Source organism: Thamnophis elegans, chromosome 2 (assembly GCF_009769535.1).
Source record: "Thamnophis elegans isolate rThaEle1 chromosome 2, rThaEle1.pri, whole genome shotgun sequence".
Classification (NCBI taxonomy): Eukaryota; Metazoa; Chordata; class Lepidosauria; order Squamata; family Colubridae; genus Thamnophis; species Thamnophis elegans.
The window spans coordinates 30566511-30587331 of NC_045542.1; the positions used below are offsets into that span (position 1 = coordinate 30566511).

Genomic DNA, 20821 nt, shown 5'->3' on the forward strand with positions numbered 1-20821 from the left:
TCTTGGGAGCTGGGGGGGGGGGCAAAAATGGCCCATTGTTTTGCAAAACACAGGGCATGCATAGGCTTTGGAGTGCTCCTGGGGGCTGGGTGGACAAAAAGCACTTTACAGGCCTCCCAAAGCCTCTGCACATCCATTTTTGTGAAAGGGGTGATTTCGGGAGGCCAAAAATGCTGTATTCAGTGTATAAGATGCACCCAGATTTTCTCCCTCTTTTTTTGGTGGGTGGGAAGGTGCATCTTATACTCTGAAAAATACGGTAGATTCTTCTAGAGGATGCTGTTGTAGATGAATTCAGTTTACACACATATATATTTTTTGTGATCTCCCAGCATTTAACTACAGGTTCCCTTGACTTACAAGCTTGACTTGTGCAAGTGAAGGACTGGTGCGCACGTACATGCACACACCACAAGTCTAGATGTGTGTGTGCCCAGGCCCGCTGCTTGTGTAAGTCAAGCTGCACCCACACACGCTTACGTGGGCCAGCCTGCAACTTGGTTGCAAATAGGCCACAGTCTTGTAGCGGGCTATGGCCCAGGAGTTGGGAGCCCCACCTTATGTGGTTGCCTTGACTTACGACCATAAAGCAGAGGTGGGTTGCTGCTGGTTTGGCCCGGATTGAGTGAACCGGTAGTAGTGGTGTCGGGAGGCTCTGCCCATCTTCCCGGGCACTTCTGCGCATGCGTAAAGTATCACATGCATGCATGAATGCACACAGGAGTGCGCCTGAACAGGTAGTAGAAAAATTGGTAACCCACCTGTGCCATAAAGGCTATGACCAGAAATCTGCTCATACATCAAGGACTACCTGTATTAACTCAAAGCCTGCCTAAAGAGGCAAAGGAGTTATGCTCAGATCTTTAGAGCCCAATTACTACCCCTGTTTCCTTCCTAAAATCAAACATTATGATATTTGTCAGATTTGACCTGTCTGAGATCTTCTCTTTGTTTCCATACTGCCCAGTCTTAAGGAGGGACCAAAACCAGCAGAGGAAAGAATACAGTATTGTTTTCAGATAGGGATTTAGAGTACATAATTCTCATGCTTCTCTGGCTAAGCACAAATGGCCATTTAGTATTTATTACAAAATGCACCTGAGACAAAATTAAGCACCTTAAGCCTTGTCATGAACATGAAATACTGTTGCAAGGGGAGAAGAGGCCAATCTTTTCCCTAAAAGACTCTTCCACCTCAGTGTAAGGTCCTGCAGGAATATATGGAATAGCCTAAAAAGCAGTCAAATATATTACTACAAAATCCTTCTGCAGTAGCTTTAGGGATGATTTTCACTGTGAATGTGCCAGGGAGGAATAATTTCCTACCATGCAACTAGGACACCTCTGGTTGCTGCTACCTAACATTTTTCTCCCAAAAAAGAGAAGACATTTGCAGTTGATTCATGAATTTCACATACTGTTCAGTTTGACTAACAAAACAAAATGTTGCTCACCAAAGCTCCACTGCTGAGCAAGATCATGAAGATAATGAAGGTTTCAAACCAGTTATGTTCCACAATGAGAAAACACGTCTTTCTTAAATTCCACCAAGACTTTCCCAGTCCTTCTTCTATGCTGACTTGGCAGATCTTGAACCGTTGCACACAGCCTGCAAAGGTAAAATTAATTTTGTTATTAATTTTGTTACAGATAACAATCCCAAGAGTTAGACATTTTCCAGCTGTAAGATATTTTCCATTCATTCATTCATTCATTCATTCATTCATTCATTCATTCATTCCAAAATGCTGTCAATTAAAATTAACACTGAATTACAAAAGATTTTACAGATGTACAAATCTGTAGAGTTGTGCAAGTTTAATAGTTAGATCTCAAACCTCTAATAACATGTTATCAAAAGGAAACAAGTTAGTGATTTGATAAAATAATATAGTAAAATATTGCTATAAATATTATAAGAGGCACAATAGTTTCAATCATGTGGTTAAATAGCATCTCTGCACCTTCTTCATGATACTTTAGAGATTGGTGAAAATTTATAATATTAATATAATTTCACATTCTATTTGATTTATTACAAATGTCTCCAATTTGTGGCCCATGGGTCACATATGGCCCCGGACAACTAGCAATGTGGCCTCACAAGATTGTAAACTTTTAACATTATTATATGATTTTATATTATAAAAGTATATATTTTATATGTGGCCCAAGAAAATTCCTTTTCACTCAATGCAGCCCAGGCAAACATAAGGGTTGGATTTATTACATTCACCATTCCCTCCAAATGGGATTAATCAGGCCATTGAACAACTGAAGGTAGAAGGAATACCTAAACCAAATTAAAAGGCTAAGAATAGAAATATAACATTGATTCTTTGTTGTGGTCTCTGTGCATCACCCATATGAGTAATGCATCTACCTTTGTCCTGTTCATTCAGAGCTGAAGCAGATTGTGAGAAACACACTGCCAAATGTGCATGATCTTTATTCCAGAAGGACTCACAGTTCAGTCATTTTGTGCAGTTCCTCTGCTCCAACTATTACCACTAACTCCAATGTTTGAGGTTCTCTAATCATGGTACATGGTCCCAGCCTTCGACCTTTGCTCACCAGAATTGTCATGATACAATATTCAGTCTTGAACAAATAAATCTTTCAGTCATGCATTTTGGGAAGCCATTCTTCACCACGTCTATCATAGAAGGTGTACCTGCCCACCATTTAGCCCTATCCTCAACATATAGAGGCCATAGTGAGGAAAAAGTTCCTTGCCCATAACTATTCTTTGAACAGTTTTTTTGTATATTTCCACAGTGATGAGGAGGTTGGGGAGGAACTTTGACCAGTGCTGGAGTCTGGTGAAAGCTCTGATCGATGCTCTGTGTTGGACACAGAGATAGAGCCAGGACTGTCTGACATTTCCCAGCCACCAGAGAGGCAGCTGCCTCTGGATGCTGATATGAGTGAGGAAGAAGAACATCTGGGCCTGTTCCAGATACACGTATGTGCAGAACAGTTAAGAGAGGTGAACAACATAGGACAAGGAGTCGGCTCGGGAAGCCAAGCACACATGGACGTTGAATGGTCCCTCCCTGGCTGGTGAATAAATAGAAAGAAAGTAGTTGTCGTAGGAGACAACGGTTCATATTTCTGAAGCTTTTGCTCATTGTGATTTGTGCCACAAAGACTGCTTGCCAGAACTTAACTTGCAGCCTTTTGGCAGGGAGGTCAGGGCCTTGCAATTATTGCAAGGAACTGATAAGGTCTGTTACTGCAGTTAACTCCTTGAAGGACTATTGCCTGGACTTTTTGGTGGGTGAATGCAATTAATTCACAAGAGATAAATAAAGAGGGATTTTTCATGAGAAGGAGTCTGTTCCTTGCTTCTGCTAAGGCTGGGTCAGAACACCACCTTCCCCTTTTCAGTTGTTTGTTTTGTTAAGTTTATCTTGAAATTCCTATTGTCTCAAAAAAATTAAAACAGAAACTGACCCAGGAACACATGCAGAAGGCAGTTGTTGTATGAACTGCCATGTAAATGTCCACCAAAGTCCCTATATTGTATTATGATATTATGTTGTGGACTTTGCAGCAAATGAAAAATGATGAATTCTTCCCATTGTCCTGAGGACTTTTACATATACCCCATATTCAGTATCACCTTCAGTAAAGCATGCATCAGGATCCAAGTACTCTTCTGGTGCTTCCACAGGTACCTCTTCTACCTCTGGCTTTATATCTATGGTGCTCCCCTCTGATGAGCTTGTATCATCCAGCTTCTGGAATAAAAATGATAGCAAGAACATCAGGTGAGACTCTTCACAGAAAACAAAACAAGGATATTCTGGAGACTCAAAACAAAATCTTAAAAGAAGAGACTGAGGGAACAAGAATGATTAGTATTGAGAAAATTGAGAGGAAGAGCCGAGATAGGGATAATAAAATAAGCCCTAGGTCAACCTGTAATAGACAAATTAATAAAACAGACTTTCATTTTTCTGTAGAAGTGTGCCACTCAGTTAACAGTATTATATTTCCTTGTCTTACTTCCTCAAAACACCTGGTTTTCAGACTGAGGAAATTGATTCTGACCTGAACAGCCTAGCCAGGAAAAAATGTAAATAGGAATTTAATTATCTACCAGCTTCTGCATTTCCCAAATTTATCTTTGATTTGCTGCAGCTGGTCTTTCCTTTAATTCCTATGAGTGATATATTAATACTGTACAAAGCATTTCATTATTTTAAGATGCATTTTTCCAAATATGGATAACAACACCAGATTTATGGGCATCCGCTGATTGCAAGGCTCTATGCTATAGCCATCAACCCCCTTTATGCTTCACAATAACCTAGCACTCTGATCAAAACATCAATCCACTTCATTGTGAAGCTTTGTTCTCTTGTCACCCCGGAATACAAATGGCTACTCCAGATGATGGCATGACAACATGGTTTGAGCATCGGGTCATACCTCTTTGCTGCCGCCAGCGTCCGTGTCACTGCTGAAATCTTCTGTGTTGAGGTTCTCAAAGTCAGACTCACCCACAGCAATGGGAACACGGACAGTGAGGTGAGGGTTGTTGATGAATGACATGTGGTCTTCATCAATGATGTACTTCTCTACACTGCTGCCAATGCCACTGGTGGTGCCATTCCCATTCTTCTGATAATCAATCTCCCGATTGATATCTGCCCCTGTATGGTTAGCAATGCAGTTCATCTTCTTGTCATACAGCTCGTCCAGTGGCTTCACTTCATCTGCCTCCCTCTGCTTGAAGTGCGTCTGTACAAATTCATGCACTTTAATCTTTATCCAAGCAATGCCCTTTTTGATCCGGATGACAGAGATTTGCAAGTTGTTCATTTCACCATCATCATCACTGGCTGCAAGGTTGTCTGCACTAAAAGAGCTCAGTAACAAGGCCAAGAACAGATTCAGCACCTGAATGAGCAGAAAAGGCAGATCAGGGCAATGCTTCTTAACAAGCTCTCTTTGGACAATTGCTGCATTTCTCCCACAAAAACACTGTTTTCATCTGGCAGTAGAAGGAAAAGTGAGACAGCTTTGCTGGGAACCAAATTGCCAGTAGGCTCCTTCAATAACAGCAGTAAAACAACAATAATTCTCTGATAACTGCTAAGTAAGAATGAATTTGCTTATTGATTTTTCTCTCCCTTTTTCATTTTGTAATTCAGTGCCACACATATAGATGGTATGTGTGTGTTAATGCGTATGTGCATGTGTGTATAAACACTCCTATAATACAATACATTTTTAAGTACATATTCTTACACACACACATTATGTACATAGCATGTCTGTGTGTATTTCATTCATTCACTCATTCAGTTATGTATTCATTCATTCTTATAAGAAAGCAGTAATAAAAAAAACCCTGTGAAGTTAATAGAATCTTTCTGGGTGCAGCATGGGTGCAGCATGAAATCTTATTGATTAGAGACAGCAACTGCATCATAAACCTCAACATTTGGAACTATATATTTTATTCTGTTTTTTTCCCCTGCCACCCTTGAAAGACTTTAATTTTGGTTACAGGCTGAATGTGACCAAATTTTTAATTCATTTGCTCTCCCCACCACCACCCTTTTGCACGGACATATAGTAGGTTGTGAAACATTTTGAATTCAAGGGCAAAAGATGCTTCTTATTGTACAGGGTACAAACATGGCCTCAATCTGCAACTCCCTGAAACAACTGATTCTTTTCCTAGAATAGCAAAATCTTTCCTTGGAATCTGAAGCATGGCACAGCTGTAATTCATACATATTCCATTTTTTTCTATTTTCAACCCATTCAAGATAATGATGCTAGTATAAGCGTCTCAAGAAGCAATGTGGAAAGAAAGCAAATTTTGGAATCATGATTGAAGAGAGGGTGATTATATAGATATTCAATGCTGTTTGCATTGAATGCATTCTATCCAGCATTTGAACAGTTGGGTGATTCACCTTGTTTCTCCTAATAACACTGGAAAATTAGCATTGGGACCATTTTTAAAACTAGCATATTTAATATAGGGAAATAAGCATCTTATTTGATTCCCCATTTTGAAATACAGTACATAATTGTATCTCCTCAAGTGAAGAGACCCGCCTCATCACAGGGGTAGAGTGGGGTTGGGAGGCGTTTCCCAGGAAGGTTGAGTGTATCCAAAATTATATATACCCCAGCAGGGTAACCTATGGCGAATAGCATCGTAACTGCCAGCTAAAGCAAACAGAACTCGTCATTGGATAGCAGTGATATAGGAGGATATGAGGCAGATGATCAATTTTGTGAGAATAGCAAATACTGCATGAAAGAAGGCAATGGGTAAACCACTCCTCTATTTTTACCAAGCAAACATATGGATAGTCAATATAGGATTGTTGACAATACAATGCTGGGTCATGGGCCCTTCAGTTCAGATGGCACTCAAAATGCTAGGGAGGAAAAAGTTGAGGATCTTTTGGAAACTAATTATGTTTAAAATGGACCCTGGAATTTAAGCTTGAGCGTGGTAAAGCTCAATACAGTGAACAATAAAATCAATAGACTACACATTGGAATGTGGACATCAGTCAATTGAAGTGGACTAGAATTAGACCCTTTCAGTCAGAAAATAATATAGTTTATTGTTCAGTACACAAAAAACTTAAAAGGAATAGCATTGATTTCATACTCAGAAATGGTATGCACTTGGCTACAATGCAGTCAATAATATCACTTAGACTTCGTAGACAACCCATTAATATGATGATTATCCAAATTGATGCTCCAAACACTGATGCATAAAGATGTTTAATGTGTTTTATGATCAAATTCAATCTGAAAACAACAGATCAGGCAAACAAGAGACTGGAGTACCAAAGTTGGAAATCTTAAGAAAGAAATGTAATTGAATTGTAAGATTTAGAAAACAGAAATGAAGCAGGAGAATGACATCATTAAAACAACCAAAATAATGCTTATAAGCGTGATCATCTCCAAATATCACATACAGACAAATTTATATTGGTGCAAGGAAGTTGAAAAGCTCAGTTGCAAAAGCAAAAACACGGCCAGGATCTGACTGTGGACTAAGTTATCATGTGTAAGTTCTAAGTCAAGTTAAAGTGGGAGAAGAAAGTCAACCAGTATCCACAAAATAATCTTGAAATTCTATCCATAATTCTAAAGGAGAATATCAGCAATCAGATCAGAATCTTGAACCTCATTGATACAGAATAAGGAGGACTGTGGAATGAAGTCCACAGTTAAGGATGACTGTGAACACAGGTTGCCAAAGATGAAGAAACAGAAGAAAGGAAACTGGGTGTCAGAACAAGCAGTGGAAATTGACAAGAAGAGAAGCCAAAGTAAAAAAAAAAAACACAAGATCTCAAAGGAAGTATTTAGCAGACATAGAAAAATAAGAAAAAATGTATAAATAAAATTAAATTTTTTTAAAAAAGGGAAGTCTTCCAAATGATATCCAAATTTGGAAGGAGGTCCCAACTTTGTGGTAGTACACTACAGGCTGCTATGGACAAATATTCAACTTCCAATATCCCTTACAAAATATTCCCTACTTACAAAACCCTCTAACACCAGATAAAGTTAGACGAGTACTTCAATGATACGGGGTCATAAGGTTGCAGAAATTGATATCACATCCACAAAATATGGCAAACAACAGATGAGCAATCAATACAAATTTTAAATACACTATACCAACAAATCTGGAGAATGACATATTGGCCAACAAACTGGGTCAGTTTAGATACCCTATACCCAACAAAGGAGTTTTAATAGAGTGTGCAAAAATAGGAGAAGGGCTAAATATAAAGAAGAAAAGAATGTCAACGAGCCTTATATTTGATCGTGAAGATACTAAGATGGCAAATAGCTTCTGCTGTTTAAGTTCATTTACCCATAGTAAAGGAATAATTAGTCAAGAAGTATGCCACATGAGTGGAATAGTAATGAAGGCTTTGAAAAAAGATACTTAGGTGCTCTGATGTGTCTTTAGCCACAAAAATCAGAATTATGCAGACAATGTCTTGTACTGTAAGATCCTATAGAAATTTGAAATTAGAAGCAGTGTAGAAATAATTTTAACTTTATGGAACTTCACTGTTGGAAAAGACTCTTGATAACAGAATGGGTAGCTAATAAAATAAACAAATGAATCATAGGACAAATAAATCCAGAATTCTATCTGAGGTACATATGACCAGACTTGAATTACATTTTGGATATGTAATACAAAGACTGCCTTGTGAAATCTAAAAGGCTGAGAAAGATGGAAGGGAAAAGAAAAAGAGAACAACCAGCAATGAGGTAAATGGACTTGATTACAGTGGCAATGAGTGCACCATAAGTAGATCTGAAGAGCCTGATTGGGGACAGATTGTCCTGGAGAAATTTATTTATGTGGTTGCTAAGAATCAACACCTACTTGATAGAACATAATCAGTTAATCAATCAGTCAATCTAAACTTAATAGTTTATTCTCGATGGCACCCATTTTTGTCATTTTAGATACTGCTCTTCTTAAAGAAGCTTTTGAAAAAAAAATAACAATTAAAAAGGCAAACACGAATTCAAGAAAAAAGATAAAACAAGTAATTGAAAATTAGCCAGATAAAATGAGTTTTTATGTGAAAATTAGACCTTAAGCCCCCAATACATTTTGTCATCTTTCCTGATAAATAACTCTGGGGAATGTGAAAGCTTTCACCTTGTTTGTAAATGAGCTGGCTTAATTAAAACATTTAATGCAGGAATAAATTTGTATAGCTTGGAGGGGAAGAATAAAACATATAGAGTAATAAAATGTTCATTTGCTAAAAAAAAACCATGAACATTAAAAAAGTTGTATGCAGTTTGAAAAGATGGAACTCTTTCTAACATTTATATTTTATAAATATGAATCATACTGTGGGGCCAGTGTTATGGAACATATAAAAATATGAAACACACTATGGGACCAGCATTCTATCTGACATAAATAATACAAGATTTTTTCTGCTCTAATGTCCTGCAATTCCATACCATTTCATTAAGTAATTTCTCTCCCTCCCTCCCACTCACTCACATTCAAACACACACACACACACACACACACACACACACCATTGCTAAATCCATTATTACCCAAAACCTCTTGCTAGTTCAGATTCAGCATTGGATTTAGCATTCATGGGCAGTAAGGATTTGAGTGTCATGATAGGTCTTCCCTTTGGAAGTCTTCTTTAAAAGCTTTTTAAAAAAAATATGGGAGCTGTAATTTAAATTTCTCACAATATCCCAGAATGATGCTACTCATGAGAAACGAATACCTACATGAGTAGCTCAGTCCCATTACATAGAAGTCCTAGTCTTCTATCTGAACGACAAATTGAATTACTACTAGATAGCTATTCACTTCCCACTTAAAAAAGAACCATAAATATTTACTGACCACCAGATTTCCAATGACCATCACCATCATGAAGACAATAAGGCACATTGCCTGTCCTGCCACTTCCATACAGTCCCACATAGTTTCAATCCATTCTCCACATAGTACACGGAAGACGATAAGGAAAGAGTGGAAGAAGTCATGCATATGCCATCGTGGAAGATCACAGTCAGGGTTGATCTTGCAGACACATTCCTTGTAGTTCTTGCCAAAAAGCTGCATCCCCACTACAGCAAATATGAAAACAATGATGGCCAGCACCAAGGTCAGGTTCCCCAAGGCACCCACTGAATTACCAATGATTTTTATCAGCATGTTCAAAGTTGGCCAGGATTTTGCCAGTTTGAAGACTCTCAGCTGCAAGTTGAAGAAGAAAACATACATACTTAATTAAGGGTGGGTGGGGAGGGACACACATGGAGAGACCCATAAAATAATGCTTATAGAAACAGAGGAAGCAGTTTCAAGACAGGTTAACTGACTGTCATTAATTAAACTCTGGACAGGACGCCTCTAGAGATAAAGAATTATAACTATGAATTTTCAGGTGGACAGGCTCATCACTAAACCTTTCAGTCAATCATTATCATTGTACATTGTGCCCAACATGAAAACATAATTGCAATTTGGGAGTATTCTTTAATCCAGTTTTCAGATCCATTTGGCCCTAAGGAGTGGGAATATTTTTATTCTTCCAGGAATATTCTTTTATATATTACATACTATCATATAACACTATAAAAGTAATTTTAACAGGCTGTAAAAATATTTTTTCTGTCAATTAATTCAGTTAATTTTGATAAACAAAGGAGTTCTTTTTAACTACTGGTATCCTTCTGAAATATACATAATGCTAATAATTACAACAATAACACTCAAGAGGCAATCTGTTTTTCACCACATTGTTTCTTTCCATTTTGCTTAACTATTCTGCTCCTATTCTCTGCATAACAGATAGAATTTTCTCCCGTGGACACCCCTTTTCTATTAGTTTCAATTGCATGAATATTTATGGTGGCCCTCAGATCATTCCCATAGACGCTACTTGGGAAAGATCAGATACACTGATATAAAAGATGGAGGTGCATGGTTTGGGGAATCTTCAGTATTGTAGCTGTACTACCTAAAGACCTGCACTGGTTAGGGAGAATCATAACAATTATGCATTTCTCCATTATTCCATTGGTTGAAAAAGACATCAGTTGGAAAGAGGGTACCATTAAAAGCAACCATGTTTATTTCATTTATCTATAGAAGATTTGAAATGGAGTACTATAATTACAGAAACCATAGACAGAAATCACAGAGACCCCCCCAAGGAACTTTTTTGGGTTGCAAATTAAAGCATTTAACAAATTTCAATCTCTCAAGCATCATTAGCACGTAATAATTTGTTTGAATGGAACCTAACAGCAGTTTCTTATGCTTATATCCAGATAAACATACATTACAGCCAATTGTTCAATGTGTAAAATAAATAAGGAATACCAATCGGAAAGATCGCAGCACAGAAAGCCCCTCCACATCTGCTAGCATCAGTTCTAGTAAACTGAGTGAGACAATAAATCCATCAAAAATGTTCCACCCTTCTTGAAAATAGTAGTATGGATCCATTGCTATCAGTTTCAGGAACATTTCAGCTGTAAAAATTCCAGTAAAAACCTGAAAAGAAAGAGAACAATTAAACCGAATTAAGGTAGGGTTGTCAACTTCGAAAGGAAGAAAAAAAAAATCCCTAGCTGCAGTTTGATAACAAGACAATTATTTTTTCTGGATTTTGAATGCTTGTTTCACCGCAAGAAAAGGGGAATCTGCCAAGAATTCTCCTGGGAGCCAACTTGAGGTTTTAGTCTTCCAAAGAAATCCCATTGTGAAATGAAGAAGAGAAGCACAGTGGATATTCGACCATCTCTCAAAAGTAAAATAAAATAATAAAGTAAAAGTAAAAGCAATACTGAGTACATTGGGATTTTGTAAAAAATCATGTAGGGTTATTACACAAGCAGGATGAACCCTCTTCACCAAACAGCTTTAAATGATTTTGCTATAAATGTGCTGTCCTCCTTAATGGCAAAACAAACTGGAAGAAATCCCTTAGTCATCTCATATATTAAAATATAAAATAAATACAATCCTGGCCTTTCTCTATCTGATTAGATGAGCATTTAAAAATCATACAATCATCTCATTTCAAACTGTGATGGTCCCAAAATAGCCCTGTGGGCAATAGTATGAAATGAGTTTTGTGGAACCACACACACCTTAATTTTCTGAATTTGTCTAACAAAATACTGTATTTTTCGCACTGTAAGACACACTGGACAATAAGACGCACATTAGCTTTAGAGGAGGAAAACAAGGGGAAAAAATCTGCCTCTGCCTCCCAGCATCTATCCGGTGTTCATGTGGCTAGCATCCTTGCAGCAAAGAGCAAATATCCTGGTCAGCTTCAACACATTATCACAGCCTCAGCACATGGCTCGTCAGGGCTCCGCACTATTGCGCCCGCAACCAGTCTACTGAGTTGAGCTGCAACTGGCACTGGGAATGCTGGAGCCTTCGCTGCAGAGCAGCTGATTGTTGGTTGGATTGGCCTCCCGGAATACCACTGATCAGATGTTCTAAGCAGCAGGGTTTGCCCATTGCTGCCACCACCTATCGCCACTTATCACCGCCACCTATAGTCACCATTTGGCAGCAGTGATCATTGGCAATTGCCAGCGGCGAACGGCAACTCGATCGCCAGCAGCAATTCTCACCACCTAGAACAGCTGATTGGTGGTATTCCAGGAGGCCAATCCAATCGCCAATCATCCGCACAGCAGCAAAGGCTCCAGCATTCCCTGGTGGCAGCATGAGGTGGCAGCGGTGACAGGTGACACGCATCCACTCCTCCCCCACCACAATATTCACTCTATAAACAGGCATTTCCACCCACTTTTTTGGTGAACGAAAGTGCATCTTACAGTGTGAAAAATACAGTATAGCTTTCTAGGCTGATGAAGAGATTGTGAATAATTCAATCACTCTTCTACAATTACAAAATAGTAATCAGGTATCCTGGATTTGTGGTGGTGGGGGTGGTTGAAGGTGTTGGCCTAGAAATCAGAAGACCGAGTCCCATTTTAGGCATGAAAGCCAGATTCGGCCAGTTAATCTCTCTCAGTCCACCCATCTCACATGGTTTTTGTTGTGGGGAAAATAGGAGCAGGAAGGAGTATTAGTATCTTTGCTGCCTTGAATTACTTGTAATAAAAGTAATAAAATCTAATAAATAATTACTGTTCTTTATCATTCCAGCTGCTATTGGGAAACTTTTAGCACAAAAACTGCTTACCAGATTTCCTACAGCCAAGACATGCTCAAACGTTGGGGTCATGGGATGATGTTCCATTGCCATGAAAAGAGTATTTAGAACAATACAGATAGTAATGGCTAAATCCACAAAAGGATCCATGACAATCAGGTTGACAATCTCTTTTAACTTCACCCAGTGTGGGTGGCACTCCCAAATGAGGAAGGTATTAGCAAATTTGTACCAGCAAGGGGGACATTTTCTTTGGGATTCTTCCAGTTCTATATCATCACAACAAAATGAGAACCAAGTTAACATTAATGAACATATCAAAAATTCAAACTATTCAAGAAACTTAATGGCAGAGTTGACTCATTCTTAATTTGCTGGCTCTGCTACCCCTAATTCAGATTTATAGAGTTATTCTTTTTGGATATTAAAAAAAATCAAAACATGTATAACAATGAGCATGTTAAAAATGGGGCACAAAATACAAATGCCCAATAAATCAAATAATGCATATAAACTGAGAGTTGGATGTCGATTGAACTTTGTAACTTTGTAAGACCTGCATACTTTTAATGTTCTTGTATTTATCATGATGTTTTGCTCTGGTTGATTAAGTAACAGAAAAGGGAATAATCTTTAGAAATATAGTGACCTTATGAACTTGTTGAAATTGATGCATTCCTATTACACATACCTTCTACAAGGGTATTTGTTATGACTGTCATTATACTATTGGTTCGATCTTTTCTTCCATATGAAGCATTCAGTTGGTCCATTGACACCAGAAGTGACCCAGTGGATTTCTTCTTAATCTCTACTTCTGTGGTTGCCTGCAAAATTCATTAATGTTCTTTAAAATGTTACTCTCTAAATAGGCTTTTGCCTGAATTTGTTTTCTACTCCTCTATCGGATTTGGATTATATAGCAGATATTGCTTCCACTGTCAAAATTATCCTTCTGTTTCTTTTCTTGCTGCAGGGAAAACTTTTCCCCTGCAAGAATAAAAGCAATCAATGGGAAAACTTGGATCATAAAAAGTATCCATGAGGAAAAATTAAACAATCTTCCTCTTTAGTTCTAGTCAAATTCAAAATCAGCAGTTAACAAAAAAAATATTAGAAGAATTTTTCAAATTGTGCATACCAAGCTTAATCCTAAATATCACTAAATCATCATTTAGTGTGCAGTTTTATATCTATGAAATTAAAGTAAAGTAGATATAAATAGAAACATAGAGTATTATATTGTTTGTGTTTGTCTATGGTTGATTCTAGTAGCAACTTAATTTTGACTGGTTCTTTCCATACTTCTCTGTAATTAGAGCCATACACAACTATATTGTACTACAGATAATTTGATTCATTATTGCTTTAAGACAAGCAAATTCATTATCTGTTGCTTAGGGTCTACATATGTTGCTGTTTGGAATCCACTGTTTATTTGGCGAATATTCAATATTCCCTAAATGGTTTCTCATACGTAGTGATTAGTTGAACAAAGGCACTGCTTGGGAAGTCCCTGTGCAAGGAAAATATCAGGAAAGTGGTATGTAACATAGCAACATATCTCATAATGTTTTTCCATGCATCATGCTGTTGTTAGCAACTTGTAATTTTTGCATGCTGTTAGAGAAATAAATTCTAAAACAACACAGTATACTAACATGCTAACTAGGGAAAAGGGTAGGAACTAAACTGAAATTAATTAGGAAAGGCTTCAAACATTCTCAGGGAGGAATAATTTAATTTTTCTTGCAAGAATTAAAAACATTTGGGATTTCATTTTTTTGGTATGTTTTGGAAAAAAAGAGCTTGGAGTTCACAGACGAGAGGCAAGACTGATGTTATGTACATCAGCCAAAGACAAAATAACTCTTTCTTAGTGTTTCTTTTGCCCACTCGGGAAGTTTTCACTTTACTTTAGTAGTAAAGTAGCTGTATTACTATAAATTGGAATTGAAAAAAAGTGAAGCTTTAAGAAAGTGAGAGAGGATCTTGATTGGAAAAGTTGTCTTAGGCAACAAAATAAATCCCCTTCTTTCACTTTTCTAGTTCAAGTTGGGACTCCCGACTCATGTGCCTTTTGTCAGCCTAAATTGCACCTGGATATTAATAATGGTATTTATACCATTGATATAGGGATAATAAACCCTATATCAATGGTATAAACATTTAATACAAATAATATAAATTTGTATTAAATGTTTATATCAATAAGGTTTGCTGTGGGCAGGCGATGGATGTATCTAATATTTTTCTTCTCCTTTACTCTTTTTTATTTTTAAGTATATGTGTCAATGGGTTGTAATTTTGTTGGTGTATTTTAATCTTCTATATCAGGGGTGTTCAACTCTGTTTCATTGAGGGCTGCATCAGGGTTGTGTTTGACCTCCGGGGTAGGCATGGCCAGGATGTGTGTAGCTAGCTCAACATCATTCATGTCAGGGTGCCAGTAGTGGCCCAAGCTCTCTGCCAGCGAAAATGGGCTCCCAAGCTCTGTTTTCAGCTGCCACAGCCGCCTATAACCCTCTGTCAATGAAAACAGAGCTCGGGAGAACGCCCCCCCCTAAGCTCTGTTCTTGCTGGCAGAAGCACGTGGGGCTGGTCCTTAGTTGTTTCCAGGATGGCCCTGTGGGCCAGATCTAAGTACCCTGAGGGCTAGATCCGGCCCCTGGGCCTTGAGTTTGACACCCCTGTTCTATATTTTGTTATACGTGTGGGAAATAGCAGAAACATGCATGAAATAAAGAAACCTCCTAAAATTTCCTCCATTCCACCTTTGTTAATATAAATATGTTCCAAATTCTTACTTATTTCTATCCACGAAGGAATAGGTGTCTTTTAATTAAGAATTAGAGATAATAAATAACAGCTTTTTTTAAAAAAAATGAAAATTTTGCAATTTTTCTTTTTAACCCAGCTATCGTGGGCAAAGCTTTCTTTCTTTTTAATAGCCAACATAATTTTGTGCCCTAGAAAAAACTCTGTTGATCATCTTTTAAAGGAGATTCTACAGTGTTCTAAATTACAAGAGTTACTATTAGGTGATGGAATGTGCACCTGCAGCAGCAGAGGCTGCGGGTGTATTTTGCAAACTCAGAGCTGTCTCAGAAAATAGCCCAGATTAAGAGACTGCATAGTTCCGAGCTGGATGGGGAAGGGGGAAAGAAGTTCAGGATAGCCTCACCCTAGAATCTCTCAAATTGTATCTAGTAGGATAGAAGCTTATAACTTTAGTTTGGCAAGATTCTGTCCATTAGGTGCAAGCAAATAAAGGATTAAACGGATTTTACTGTCTAGTCACTGGGATTCAGCCTGACATATTATGAGTGAAGAACAACCTGTAGTCTCTTTATTTTCACTATGAGAAAATCATCTTTTTTCTCTGTACCCTGAACATTCTGAAATAATGCCATTATTTATGGATTATAGAGCAGTGAGGGAGAAATCTCTGTCCCTCCTTCCCATCTCACAACTCAACTCAGGCTGCTGATTTCTGCAGCCTGTATAGCTAAAAGTTATAAAGTTGAGCTTTAACCAGCAACATACCTATAGTCCTCAACTTATCACTATAACTGAGTCATTGAAATCATTAAGTGGGTTATTACATGATCTGATAACATTTTTTGAGGTGGTCATTAAGTGAACACCACAGTTGTTAAACAAATCCATTTGATCCAATGGACATTTTTTGCCAGAAACCAGAAGTTAATACCAGAAACTGGCAAAAAGAAAACCATTGAAAATTGTGGTCATGTGATCAAGGAATGCTGCAAATAGCCATATATGCAAACTGGTTACTAAGCACCCAAAATGTGATTGTGTGACTACGTGTTTGTGCTTGTGTATGTGTGCACGTGTGTGTATAACTATCAGAACCTCAAAACTGGGTCATAGCTAATTTTATTTGGGGTGTGTGTGTCTGTTGAAACATCACATGGTTGTTAAGCAACAGATCATTAAGTGAGAACTACCTGTATTCACTACAGGATCCTGCACTACATTTTATTTTAATCCTCTGGCTTTTAAAACTACGAACTAAAGTTGCTTGAAAAACGAAATAAAAAAATTATGAGGAAAACATTACACAGAATTAATTCTATTTATACATGTGGGATTTAAAAATATCTCCTCTACCTCATTTATACCCAGATGTTTTTCTAGGTATTTTTTTTAGATAATTTCACATTTTTGATGCAACAAATAGCACATTTATCAGTATTATATTCCTTTAAAAAAAAAGCTTCCAAGCCATTGTTTTCTTAGAAGTCCAAAGGAAGAGGTAGAAGAAAATGGGAATAGGTAGAAGGAAAAATAAGGATTAAAAGCAGAATAATTTGGAAAGAGGGTTCAGACGATCATATGTCAAACCAATTTCTAGTCATTCCATCAGGGATCCATTTGGCGGCATACAGGAAAGCAGAAAGAAGGGCAGACCGCCATGCCTAGACTATCTACTCACTGACTTCCTTACACTGTCATCAGTAGCTGCCTTATCTATTTTCACCTCAGGCAAAAGTCGCCCGCTGGGGATGTTGGAGGTTGGGCCACCGATCAGGGAGACGACACCATTACAGTCCACAGTGCTATTCCGCTTCATATTCCGACGGATGCTGGGAAAAATGCGTGATGACCGGCTTCCTTGGCTATAACCACTGTAACCGCTGTAGCTGCTTTTCCTGTCATAGCCTCGGATTGGGATGAAGAGTGAATCCCTCCTGCCCTCGCTCTCTTCCACTGTGCTGTGCTCATCATCGGCAAATTCATTCTCTGACCCAGGATCCCGGAACCCTCTCTTGAAGCTGAAAATGCTGCTTTTGCTGTTGTGTCGAGAGAGATATGGCGATCCTGGAATGCTAAGCAGTGACTGAAAAGGAAAACAAAGATGACAAAATTGGAATTGTGCAACAGAGGCAAGAATGCATAAAGTACAACTACTGAAGGAAATGACATTGTGGATAAAAAAAAGTTGGAAAGGAAATAAATTCTTCATGAAAATACCTCATAAATATACCATTGGTCTGTGGTCAAGCAATTGGGCAATTACCGCATTTTTCGTACTGTAAGATGCACCGGTGTATAAGATGTACCAAGATTTTGAAGAGGTAAGTAAGAAAAAAACATTTTTGTCCTCCCCGGCCCCCAGGAGTGCTCTGTGGGCTTCAGCAGGCTGGGGGAAGGCAAAAATGCCTCCATTTTTGCAAAAAACAGTCCATTTTTTTGTCTGTTTTTGCAAAAATGGTATGCAGGGGTGGGACTTTGGGAGGCATAAAATGGTTGTATTCAGTGTGAAGACATACCAACATTTCCACACTCTTTTAGGTGGGGAAGGTGCGTCTTCTGCTCCAAAAAATACAGTATTTCAAAACAAATACATAATTTACATTCTACTTCTCTTTTGCTCACACTTATTACTTGAACTTGTCAGATTACAGGTAATCCTTGATTTATGACCGCAACTGAGTCCAAAATTTCTGTTGTTAAGTGATGGTTGTTAAGTGAATTTTCCCTATTTTGCCACAGTAAGTGAATAACTGCAATTGTTAAGTTGGTAAAACAATGGCTTCCCCATTGACTTTGCTTGTCAGATGGTTGTAAAAGGTAATCACATACGCCCCCCTCCCCGGGACACTGCCACTGTCAGTTGCTAACTGTCAGTTGCCCAGTGTCTGAATTTTTATCACATGACTATGGGGATGCTACAACAATCATGTGAAAAATGGTCAGAAGTCACTTTTTTCAGTGCTGTTGTAACTTCAAATGTTCACTAAATGAACTGTTGCAAGTTGAGGACTACCTGTAGTAGTAGCTGCAAAGCTTAAGCAACGTGAAGATGGAACAGAAGCAAGGCTTCCATTGTGTCAAAGATTGCTGCATGCACAGAGTCAAATTAAAACACTGATTATAAAAGGGAACATGTTGCTCTGCTATCTGAAAATGTGGATAAAGAAGCCAGTCCATCCTTCTCTCACACAGCCCAGGCACAATATAAAGTTTGGATGTGGAAATTTTACTTAGAGAACAGAGATTTTACCTGGTTCATAATGGAGAGCTTCCGGCCTAGCCTGTTGTCTGGCAAGCGGAAGACCTTCCTCCTCATTCCATCTTCTGATTCTGACTTAAATACTTTCTCAAGATCTCCCTTCTCCTCTCCTTCCGAGAGCTCCTTTTCCTTCCGCTTTTTCCTTCTGTTTCGTCTCTCTTTGGCACTCTTAGAGCTGAGCTTGGAGAACTCAGAAGAAGTGTGAGACATTCTTCCCCCACCATCTTCTTCTGCAGCATCATCAGACACGGTCCCTGCTGAGGTAGCCATGGCTGCAGCCTTCGAAAAAAAGAGAAATGTGGAAATGTTAAAACATGGAGTTCGAAAGGACAGGAAAGTGATAGACTAACAAAGGAGTAGGCCAGGGGTGGATTTCAACCGGTTCGCGGCGGTCCCCACGAACCGGTTGGTCGGTGAACCCGGAAGTAAGTAACTTCCGGGAACGCCGAAGGGCCCACCCGCCTGCCCGTGCTCCTTACCGGTCTTTGAAGGCTTCTGCACTTCCACGCAGGCGCATGGCACACACAGCACCTGCGCGATTCTCCGCGAGCAGCTGGAGCATCGCACAGGCGCTAAGACGCATGCGTGAACTGCGCGCATGCACGAGGACGCTGCCGGCCCCGTTCCAACCAAACCGGTTGGAATGGGATAAGCAACCCACCACTGGAGTAGACATTCAGGAGAGTAAATCTGCTGGTAGATATATGGTACATTCAGTAGATCAGCAAAAATAATGTCTCTTTCCAGTTTTCTAAGTATAGTAATACAATAACCAAATAATGTTCCTATCACCATAAATTATAATGTTGGAATTAAGTGATGTCACCAGGCATGAATTATGTGTGAAAATAAAATTCTGTAGAAGAGGGGGAAAATATTTTCTGCAAGGTAGAAGCCACCTTCCATATTTTTTCTCAGGGACTGGCCCTTTCAGTCTAGCCCAGTGGGGGGATTCAGTTTGTTTTTACTACCAGTTCTGTGGGTGTGGCTTGGCTTGGTGGGAGTAACAGGGGAAGGATAGTATAACATCTCCATTCCCTCCCCACTCCAGGGGAAGGTTACTGCAAAATCCCCATTCCCTCCTGATCAGCTGGGACTTGGGAGGCAGAAAATAGATGGGGGTGGGGCCAGTCAGAGGTGGTATTTACTGGTTCTCCAGAACTGGTCAGACCCTGCTGAATACCTCTGGTCTAGCCATAAATAGGTCTTTTCAGACAATCTCACAACTGACAAAGCTCACGGTGATTTACCTAATCCAGACAGGCTTTGGGCCTATCTGAACTTGGGAGAAAACACTTTCCAATCTTTAAATCTGAGTGTGTTCACACATAGTACTAACTTCTATATAGGACATATCACAGATTATTTAGTTGACAGCAATTTTATGTCATCTTCCCTTTTGATTAATATGCGAACAACTCATGTGATGTGTGGATAACCATTCCTTCACAACAAAAATGCAGAAGTGTGGTGGCTTGATCAGAGTCAGAGGCTTATCAGATAAAGTTTAGATCTTGTATAAGCCCTGTAGGGTTGGCCCAGCCCAAAGCTGGATGGTTTGTTTCACTGGTGTGAGTTAACTAATAATTACACAAAAGTGGGTAGAAGTGGTGGGCTGCAGGTGGTATGCAATAGCAATAGCAATAGCAGTTAGACTTATATACCGCTTCATAGGGCTTTCAGCCCTCTCTAAGCGGTTTACAGAGTCAGCATATTGCCCCCAACAACAATCCGTAAAACAATCATTTTACCCACCTCGGAAGGATGGAAGGCTGAGTCAATCCTGAGCCGGTGAGATTTGAACAGCCGAACTGCAGAACTGCAGTCAGCTGAAGTAGCCTGCAGTGCTGCATTTAACCACTGTGCCACCTCAGCTCTACACGAGTAAAACAAATTCATTTCTGTAGAGTCTGGAGGCCACATAAAAATACACCCCATTCTTTTAAGAATAGTTGTTGTCGGAAGTTGGTGAACACAGGTATGTCACCCAAAATGTTAAAGTGTGTTACCTTTGACACATGTGTCATAGGTTCACCATCACTGGACTAAAGTGGCAAAGGAA

General features: G+C 38.9%; 1 protein-coding gene across 7 annotated transcripts in view; it reads right to left on the reverse strand.

Annotated features, from left to right (window-relative positions):
* Positions 1-20821, reverse strand: part of SCN8A (sodium voltage-gated channel alpha subunit 8) — an 86303-nt gene that overhangs the window by 23426 nt on the left and 42056 nt on the right. For 5 of the 7 annotated variants that reach the window (XM_032210538.1, XM_032210536.1, XM_032210537.1 and 2 more), the window contains exons 10-18: positions 18751-19038; positions 17224-17583; positions 13411-13546; positions 12750-12988; positions 10901-11074; positions 9413-9769; positions 4438-4908; positions 3626-3743; positions 1455-1609 (exon numbers count right to left, since the gene is read on the reverse strand). In XM_032210538.1, coding sequence (XP_032066429.1) covers positions 1455-1609; positions 3626-3743; positions 4438-4908; positions 9413-9769; positions 10901-11074; positions 12750-12988; positions 13411-13546; positions 17224-17583; positions 18751-19038 — 2298 coding nt within the window. Of the gene's footprint in view, positions 1-1454; positions 1610-3625; positions 3744-4437; positions 4909-9412; positions 9770-10900; positions 11075-12749; positions 12989-13410; positions 13547-17190; positions 17584-18750; positions 19039-20821 lie in introns of all 7 variants that reach the window. The other 2 variants (XM_032210531.1, XM_032210532.1) reach the window with 1 other exon arrangement.